Source organism: Corvus kubaryi, unplaced genomic scaffold, assembly GCF_017639235.1.
Source record: "Corvus kubaryi isolate FWS band 111438036 unplaced genomic scaffold, C.kubaryi_AGA036_p1.0 36806, whole genome shotgun sequence".
Classification (NCBI taxonomy): Eukaryota; Metazoa; Chordata; class Aves; order Passeriformes; family Corvidae; genus Corvus; species Corvus kubaryi.
In genome coordinates, this window is record NW_024580957.1 from 1 (window position 1) to 9,073 (window position 9,073).

General features: G+C 66.0%; 2 protein-coding genes across 2 annotated transcripts in view; both read left to right on the plus strand.

Moving 5' to 3' along the window:
- Window positions 1-93: 93 nt before the first annotated feature.
- TMEM98 (transmembrane protein 98) lies at window positions 94-3,903 on the plus strand. Its single transcript, XM_042020131.1, has 7 exons — window positions 94-190; window positions 1,185-1,371; window positions 1,823-1,954; window positions 2,206-2,239; window positions 2,542-2,657; window positions 3,065-3,124; window positions 3,645-3,903. The coding sequence occupies exons 2-7, from the start codon at window positions 1,211-1,213 to the stop codon at window positions 3,850-3,852; spliced, it is 711 nt and encodes a 236-aa protein (XP_041876065.1). The 5' UTR covers window positions 94-190; window positions 1,185-1,210; the 3' UTR covers window positions 3,853-3,903.
- A 1,640-nt stretch (window positions 3,904-5,543) lies between these two features.
- GRN (granulin precursor) overlaps window positions 5,544-9,073 on the plus strand; it is a 4,459-nt gene continuing 929 nt past the window's right edge. The window contains 11 exon segments of the mRNA XM_042020133.1: window positions 5,544-5,645; window positions 6,559-6,662; window positions 6,738-6,809; window positions 6,915-6,999; window positions 7,088-7,191; window positions 7,273-7,420; window positions 7,494-7,600; window positions 8,215-8,329; window positions 8,411-8,508; window positions 9,034-9,071; window position 9,073. The exon segment at window position 9,073 is cut by the window's right edge and continues 96 nt beyond it. Of these exon segments, the coding sequence (XP_041876067.1) occupies window positions 6,573-6,662; window positions 6,738-6,809; window positions 6,915-6,999; window positions 7,088-7,191; window positions 7,273-7,420; window positions 7,494-7,600; window positions 8,215-8,329; window positions 8,411-8,508; window positions 9,034-9,071; window position 9,073 (858 nt within the window). The 5' untranslated portion in view covers window positions 5,544-5,645; window positions 6,559-6,572.

The following is a 9,073-nucleotide window of genomic DNA, read 5'->3' on the forward strand; positions in this document are numbered from 1 at the left end:
GGGGGGAAGCAGTGAGGAGAGGGGCCGGAGGGTTTGGGGGGCCCCTCCTGCACCCCCCCTTTGTGGGGGGCCCGGGTGTGAGTCAGGGGGCAAAGGTCGGCGCTGGCCGTGTTTGCACACCCGGCACGGAAGTGGCACCGTCCCCGCGTGTCCCCGTGTCCCGCCCGGCGCTGCCTCCCGGCCGCAGCAGGTAGGGAGGGCAGGGATGGAGCCCCCGGCCCGCGGGATGGGCAGAGGGGGGTCCCCCCGCAGGGTGGGGACCCCACGGGGATCCCCAGTCCGTCCATGTGGGGCCGTGAGGTCCCCTGGGTCTGGTATGGCCGGTGTCCTGCTGTCCGTGGGGACGGGACACACAGGCCCTGCTGCTGCAGCAGGGGTGTCTTGGGGGGTCCCCATGGCCCAACTGGGATCAGATTTGGGGGGTCCCCATGGAAAGTGGGCTCTGGAGGTCCCCTTGACCCCATAGGGATAGGGGGACTCCTTAGGGACCAGGCATTGGGGGTCACCGTGATCCCATGGGGACAGAACTCTGGGGGTCCCCATGGCCCCATTGGGATCAGGATCAGGGGGTCCCTATGGCCCCATCGGGATTGAGACTGAGGGCTCCCATAAAGATGGGGCTTTGGAGGTCCCCATAACCCCACAGGGATTGGAATAGGGGCACCGTAGGGACCAGGTAGTGGGGGTCCCCATGGTCCCGTAGGGACAGGGCTCTGGGGGTCCCCATAGAAACGGGGCTCTGGGGGTCCACATGGCCTCATAGGAATCAGAACTGGGGGTTCTTCCTAGGGATCAGTCTCTGGGCTCCCCATGGCCCCATAGGGAAAGGCTCGGGGGGTCCCATCAGGGTCAGGCTCTGGGGGTCTCCATGTTCCCACAGGGACAGGGCTGTGGGTGGGGGTCCCCAGAAGGACACACTCTGGGTGTCCCCACACCCCACTGTGGCCCAGGCCTTGCTCTCCTAACCCCAGCCCCTGTCCCCATGTCCCCATAGCCCCCCAAATCCTGCTGCACCCCACACCCAGAGTGACCCCATCGCCCAGGTGACACTGCCTCTAGAAAGCCCCCGGGGACAGGGATCCATCTGGGGATGACATCAGGTCCTGGCCGGGTGTTTTGGGGTGCGGGAGGGAGAGGAGAACATCTGTGGAGTTCCAACCCCCCCGGTCCCCCTGTCACCTCAGCCCCCAGTGCGCTGTGATGGCACCGGATGCCTGAGCCCCTGCGGTGGGGACCAGCCATGGAGACCGTAGTCATCGTGGCCATCGGGGTGCTGGCCACCATCTTCCTGGCGTCCTTCGTGGCGCTGGTGGTGGTGTGCAGGCAGCGCTACTGTCACCCCAAGGACCTGCGCCACCACTATGACACCAAGTGAGTGACCCCGCGGGGCTGGCAGCGTCTCTGTCCCCACCAGGGAGGGACCCCAACCCCCGTGGGCCGGGGACAGTGGTGGGGATATGTCCAGCATCATCAAGGGGACATCATGTGGGGGACGTGTTCACAGTCATCAGGGGGACAGAGATGGGGACACACCCGCCATCATCAAAGGGATGAAGTTGGGGATGTGTCCAACATCATCCAGGGAACAAAGATGGGGACATATCCACTGTGACAAGGGGGATGATGCAGGGGACATGTCCAGCATCATCAGAGGGAAGAAGTTTGGGGCACAGCCACATCACCAGGGGGACAAAGATGGGGACACGTCCACCATCACCAGGGGGATGAAGCTGGGGATATGTCCACCATCATCAAGGCCATGGGGGCTGTGGGCAGCCTGAGGAGGTGGCGCTTGGTGGGATGTCCCCCATGTCCCTGACAGACCCATCGTGGACCTGATGGGGACCGCGGAGACGCCGTCGGAGCCCTCAGAGCTGGAGCTGGACGATGTGGTCATCACCAACCCCCACATTGAGGCCATCCTGGAGAATGAGGACTGGGTCGAAGATGCCTCGTGAGTGTCCCCCATGTCCCCCCACTGCTGGGGACCCCTGTGCAGTGCCAGCCCCCCATCATGGGATGCAGGGGATGGATTTGGAGGTCACCAAGCCGTGGGGATGGTCCTCAAGATGGTCTTGGGGTGGGAATATCCCCACTGGTCTGGGGGACACGGGGTGTGGGCTGGCAGGAGAGGGGGGACACGCAGGGGACAAGGACAGAGCAGGGGGGACACAGCTGGATTCACACCGTCCTCCCTCTCCACAGGGGTCTGGTGTCCCACTGCATCGCCATCCTGAAGGTGAGTCAGGGCATGACACTGGTGGCAGTGGTGACACTGGTATACCGGTGACTCTGGTGGCAATGGCAGCACTGGTGGTACTGGTAGAGCTGGTGGCAATGGTGGCACTGGTGGCAATGGTGGCAGTGGTGCTACCAGTGACGCTAGTGGCAGTAGTGACATTGGTGTCAACAGTGGGTGGCACTTGTGGTAATGGTGGCAGGGGAGACATTGCTGCTACTGGTGGCACTGGTGCTGATGGTAGGTGGCACTTGTGGCACTGGTGGTGATGGTGGCACTGAGTGCCCACTGCTGTCCCCCAGATCTGTCACACACTGACAGAGAAGTTGGTGGCCATGACCATGGGCTCAGGCGCACGCGTGAAGTCCCCGGCCAGCCTGGGTGACATCATCGTGGTGGCCAAGCGCATCAGCCCCAGGTGACAGGGGACATCTGGGGGGTCCCAGGGCCCTCGGCTGGGGTCCCGTGGCTCTGGGGTGTCCCCAGGGACTGGGGGGAAAATTCCAGGGCTCTGGAGGGTCCCCAGGGCTTTGGGACAGGGTGGGTCTGGAGGGGTCATGGGGGCTCTGGGGATGTCCCAGGGCACTGGGGGGGTCCTGAGGCACTGGAGGGAACCCTGGGGACTCTGGAGGGAAACCTGGGGACTGTAGGGAGGTCCAGGGACTCTGGGAGGAGTCCTGGGGCTCTGGGAAGTTCCTGGGGCTCAGGGGGGTCCTGGGGCTCTGGGGGGGTCCCAGGGCTCCAAGAGGCCTCTTGAGGCTCAGGGTGGGTGTGCTGGAGGTGTCACCGCAGTGTCCCTTGGGGTTAACACTGTCCCCACCACAGGGTGGACGATGTGGTGAGATCCATGTACCCCCCGCTGGACCCCAAACTGCTGGATGCGAGGTGACAGGGACGGAAGGACAGGGACACTCCTGGGTGGGGGGATACCTGTGGGTGGGGACACCCTCCCCATCCCATACCACACCTCTGGGGACACCTCCAGCAGGACGGGGAGGCCCCTTGGTGTGAGCAGATCATGGAATATCCCAGAATATCCCAGGCTGGGAGGGACCCCCAGGATCATCCCAGCCCCTGGCCCTGCCCAGACACCCCAACAACCCCACCCTGGGCATCCCTGGCAGCGCTGTCCCAGCGCTCCTGCAGCTCTGGCAGCCTCGGGGCCGGGACCATTCCCTGGGGAGCCTGGGCAGTGCCCAGCACCCTCTGGGGGATGAAACTTCCCCAGTACCCACCCCAAACCCCCTGTGACACCACCTCAGGCCATTCCCTGGGTGCTGTCCCTGGTCACCACGGACAGGCAAACTGGGGCCACACTGCTGGTGACGAAGCCACCATGGGGCAGGGCGGTGTCAGGGAGGTGACAGGGCGGTGACAGGGCGGTGACAGCTCCGTGTCCCCGCAGGGCCGCGGCGTTGCTGCTGTCGGTCAGTCACCTGGTGCTGGTGACCCGCAGCGCCTGCCGCCAGCCGGCCGCCCGCCACTGGGTCGAGCGGTCACTGGCGGCCGCCGAGGAGCACATGGCCGTGCTGCGCCAGGCCGCCATGGCCACCGAGCCCGAGCGGCCCCCGGCCCCCTCCGAGCCCCCCCGCCAGGAGCAGTCGGCCATCTGACCCCAATAAAGTCCCCGTGTGCCCCCCGACCCCACACGGGCCACTCTGGGATGGGCTGGTGATGTGGTGTCTGCATGGAGAGGAGATGGGGAGGGGGCTGGGGGGGAAAAGGGGGGCAATGAAGGGGAGGTTGGGGGTCTGGGAGGGGGGTTGGGGAGCCTGGGAGGGAGTGTGGAGGGGGTTTGAGGGGTTTGGAGGGGATTTGTGGGGTTGGAGGGGGATTTGAAGGAACTGGGGGTCTGTGGAGGGGTTGAGGGACTTGGAAGGGAGTGTGGAGAAAGGTCGGAAGGGGGGTTTAAAGGATTTGGAAAGGTTTGGAAGGTTGGAGGTGGTTTGGGGGGTTTAGAGGGGATTTTGGGGGGTTGGAGGGGAATTTGGAGGAATTTGGGGGGCTTGGAAGGGAGTGTGGAGGGGGTTGGGAAGGCTGGAGGTGGTTTAGGAGGTTGGAGGCAGATTTTGGGGTTTGGAGGCGGATTTTTGGGGTTGAGTGTCTAGGGATGGTTTTGGGGGGCTCGGGAGGAAGTTTGGAGGGGGTTTTAGGGGTTTAGAGAGGATTTTGGGGCATCAGAGGGGGGTTTGGAGGAGTTGGGGGTCTAGGGAGAAGCTGGGGGCCTGGGAAAGGAGTACGGGGGGAGGTTGGAATGGGGGCTAAAGGGGATTTGGAAGGGTTGGGAAGGTCAGGGGTGGTTTTGGGGGGGTTTCAGGGGATTTGGGGTGCTTGAGGGGGAAGTTTGGAGTTTAGGGAGGGTTTGGAGGGAGTTGAGGGGGTTTGAAGGGAGGTTGAGGCGGTGTTGGACTGGTTGGAAGAAGGTTTGGAGTGTATTTCCTGGGACTGGGGAGGTTGGGAGGTGATTTGGGGGAGTTGAAGGAGAATGAGGGAGCTGGTGCAAGGCGGGAAGTTGTGAGTTTAGGGAATGTTTGGGGTAGTTGGAGGAGGGGCTTGGGGAGGTGGAGGGGGGTTCAGAGGGGCGTTGGCACTGGAGGGGATTTAGGGGAGCTTGGAGAGAGAGGTTGGAAGTTTTGGGAAGGGTTGGCGAGGTTGAAGTGATCTTTGGGGTATGGGGGGTTCAAAGGGATTTGGAGAGGATTTAGGGGCACTTGTGGGCATTGGGAGGGAGGATGGGGGAGTTGGGGGACAAAGGTTGGAGTTTGGGGGGGTCGGGGAGATTGGGGAGGATTTGGGGGGGCTGTGGGGGCTGAGGGAGGTTGGAGGGGGTTGGGGAGGATTTGGGGGGACTGGGGCGGTCTGGGGGTGCTGCCTGCCCTGGGAGTGAGGTCTGGAGGACTCAGCAGCACCGAGAAGTGAAACCCTGTGACCCGGGCAGCAGGGTCTGTGCCTCGGACGGGGGGTCTCTGTCCAGAACAGAGGGGTCTCTGCCCGGAGGAGGGGGTCCAGGGCCGCACAGGGGGGCTCAGGGCTGCAGGCAGAGGGGTCACGGCCTCGGGCAGGGGGGTCTGTGTGCGCCCCGGGCAGAGGGGTCAGTGCCCCGGGCAGAGGGTCAGTGCCCCGGTCCGTGCCCGGTCAGTCCCGGCCCGAGGGTCCGGCCGAGCCCCCCCCGATTTCACCGCCCGGAGCCCCGGGGGGAGTGGGGGGCTGCGGTCACGTGACCGCCCGTCACGTGACGGGGTGCGGAGGGCACTGTGCCCGCCCCCTCGCCCCTGGCTGGCCAATGGGAGCGCGGCGGGCGGGGCGGGCGGCCAATGGGCGGCGGGGGGCGGGGCTTACGGCCAGGGAGCAGCGGGGCTTGCGGCCGGGGCCGGGCAGGGACCGGGAGAGGGAACTGGGAGCGCTGGTGGGTACTGGGAGGCACCGAGGGCCACGGGGTGACTCGGAGTCCTGGGAGCTACGGGGAGACACGGGCGTAACTGGGACGTGCTGGTAGTCACGGGGGTAACTGGGAGGCACTGGGAGCTGCTGGGAGCACTGGGAGCTGCTAGGAGGAACCGGGAGTCACGGGAGGAACTGGGAGTCACGAGAGGAACTGGGAGTCACGGGGGCCACTGGGAGGTGCTGGAGCGAGCTGGGAGCCATGGGGATGGCTGGGAGGTGCCGGGAGCATTGGGAGGTCCTGGGAATCATGGGGGAGCACTGGGAGATACTGGGACTCATGTGGGCCACTGGGATTCCCCGGGAGGTCCCGGGAGTCTTGCGGGAACACTGGGCGGTACTGGGAGTCCCTGCTGGGAGGCGTGCTGGGTCTGGGAACACTGGGTCTGGTGCTGGGGGCTGTCGGGGGGTCCTGCCCTGCCCTGAGGGTGTCGCAGCGGTGGGGGGGGTGCAGTGACACCAGGGTCCCCCCGAGCCGTCCCGGCAGCGAGGGGAGCAGAGCCGCCCCCGTAGCACATAACCCCACCGTGACACCCTGGGCGGGGAAGGCGGTGGCACCACCGGGAGAGGGAAGTGAAAGTGATTGTGGAAGTGGGATGGGAGGGGGAGCAGCGGGGGGGCCCGTCCGCGCCGCGGGGAGATGGTATCGGGGTGCGGTTGGGGTGCCACACACCGCAGTGCCTCCCCAGCACCCTGAGCTGCGCCCCCAGCACCCCGGGGTGGGGGCAGCTGGGTGAAATGGGGGGGCTGGGTAAAGTGGGGGGCTGGGGCTTTCCCGACATGTGGCTGAAAGAAGAAGTGAGATTTAGGGGGCAGAGCTGCCCGCCCACTCAGTGAGAAGGGAAACTGAGGCCGGGGGGTTCGGGGGGGTCCCGCAGGTGCCCCCAGAGCCATGAGGACCCTCCTGCTGCTGTGGGTCGCCCTGGCCGGCGTGGGGGCTCAACTGCCCTGTCCCCATGGGGCACCCTGCCCTGTCACCCCGGTGAGTGTGCCGGGTTTGGGGAGGGGTTGGGGGGGGCCTCAGCAGGGGATGATAACCCCCCCTGTGCCCCCCCAGGCCCTGCCTGCCCGCAGTGCAGTGGGGTGCCAGGACAGCTCATCCTGCCCTGCCAGCTGCCAGCTGCCAGAGGTGAGCCGCCTCCCCCTCCCCTGTGCCTCAGTTTCCCCCTTCTCCCTGCCATTTTGGGGGCACTCCCTGACCCCCCTGCCCTCCCACCCTCTTCTCTCTCCCCAGAGTGTCCCCTGTGCCGGGGGCCACCACTGCTGTCCCCAAGGGTCCCACTGCGGCGCTGATGGGCAGTCCTGTGTCACAGACCTGGGTATGGGGACACGGCTGGGTGGCTGGGGGACAGGGGTGGGTTTCGAGGGGACAGGATGGACACGGGGATCCCTCACCTGTCTCCGCAGCCCCCCGTGCTGTCCCCTGTCCCGATGGCCAGTCCGAGTGTCCCGATGATGCCACATGCTGTGTGACAAGCAGCGGCGCGTGGGGGTGCTGCCCCATGCCCCAGGTACGGGGTGTGGGGACGCGGGGACACTGAGGGGGGACGTAGCGTGGCCATCGCTGTGACGAGCGCGGCTGGCACCCGCAGGCCTCGTGCTGCGCTGACAAGCTGCACTGCTGTCCCCATGGCACCGTCTGCGACCTGACCCGCGGGCGCTGCGTGTCCCCCGCTGGTGACACCGATGTCCCCCTGAGCACGGCCTTCCCCGCCTGGAAGCGCCAGCCCCCCGCCCCAGGTAAGGGGTGTCCCCTCGGGGTGCCCTCGCTGTTCCCACGGAGGGGACGTGGTGACACCGCGTGTCCCCTCAGTGGCGCTGCGCCAGGTGCTGTGTCCCGATGGCCGCTCGGCATGTCCCGATGGGGCGACCTGCTGCCAGCTGTCCCCAACGCGCTACGGCTGCTGTCCCCTGCAGAACGTGAGTGCTGGCACAGCCGTGGGCACCCGGGGATGGGCACAGCTGTGCCAAACCTCCTGTGCCCAGCACCCCAAATCAGCCACCCTCACTGAGCACCTCAAACCAAGCACCCCATACCAGACACCCAAATTCTGGGCACCCTCCACCAAGCACCCCTGTCCAGGCAGCCTGTGCCAGGTACCCCAAACCAGCGACCCCTCACTGGGCACTAAACCAGGCACCCCACACCCCCAACACACACCACTCACCCCATACCATGCAGGCGCCCCATCCTGGGCATCTTGTCCCGATCATCCCACACCAGACACCTCTTGCTGGGCATCCTGTGGTGGACACTGGGCCCTGGACACCCCACCCTGTGCCATGTCCCCCATACCAGGCACCCTGCACTGCACCCTAGGCACCCTGTGCCATGCTCCCCCCATGCCATGTCCCCCATACTGTGCACACCCTGTCCCCAGGGTCCCTCTCACTCTATATCTCTGCCCCCAGGCCATGTCCTGCAGTGATGGGCAGCACTGCTGTCCACAGGGCACCTCCATGCCATGCCCCCCATGCTGTGCACTCCCTGTCCCAATCCCCAGGGTCCCTTGTCACCCCGTGTCTCCCCCCAGGCTGTGTGCTGCAGTGACGGGCAGCACTGCTGTCCCCAGGGCACCACCTGTGACCTGATCCACTCCACCTGCACCTCCCTGGGGGGCTCTGCACCCCTGGCAGCACTGCCCACAGGTGAGACCCCCCCCAGGGGGCAACCAGCCCCTGTCCTGTCCCGGGGAGGGGATACCAGCCCTGAGTGTCCCCTGTCCCCAGCGCATGACGTCAAGTGTGACGAGGAGACGAGCTGCCCCGATGGGAACACGTGCTGCCGGCTCAGCTCAGGGGCCTGGGGGTGCTGCCCCCTCGAGCAGGTACAGGGGGGTCCCCTGTGCCCCCCAGGACAAGCAGATGTCCCCTGTCCCCTGTGGGTGGGATGAGGGCAGCTGTGTCCCGTTCCCCTGAGAAGGACACAAGGGTGGGGGTTCCTTGTACTCGCCCAGGACAGGATGTCCCCTGTCCGTCTTGGGAGGGACAAGGAGGGGGGGGTCCCCTGTGCCCCTCTGGGACTGGAAGATGTCCCCTGTCCCCCAGGAGGGCTCCCACTCCTTGGTGTCCCACAGGGATGGGGGTGACAGCGAGACCCTGTGACATCCCCCAGTCAGACCCCCTGTCCTAACTGCGACCACTTTGGGGCTCCAGTGGCAGGAGATGGTGAAGGGACCTTCCCGAGTCCCACTGAGGGGGGAGGTCAAGAGTGATGAGGGGGTCCCCATATCCCCCGTTCTCCCTGCTGGGGCGGGGAATGGGCAGGACGGGACACATTTGTCCCCCATCCTGTGGAGCTGGTGGTCCCTGGGGGGGTCCCCTGTACTCAGCCCCCCCTCTTTGCCCCCCAGGCCGTCTGCTGCCCCGACTACGTGCACTGCTGCCCCCAGG

What these genes read in the sequence shown, in the direction of transcription:
- TMEM98 (XM_042020131.1), top strand. Translation starts at nt 1,211, where the DNA reads ATGCCTGAGCCCCTGCGGTGGGGACCAGCCATGGAGACCGTAGTCATC. An exon ending in CGCCACCACTATGACACCAA is followed by an intron (nt 1,372 to 1,822) that starts GTGAGTGACCCC and finishes TGTCCCTGACAG; the next exon opens with ACCCATCGTGGACCTGATGG. An exon ending in GCCAAGCGCATCAGCCCCAG is followed by an intron (nt 2,658 to 3,064) that starts GTGACAGGGGAC and finishes TCCCCACCACAG; the next exon opens with GGTGGACGATGTGGTGAGAT.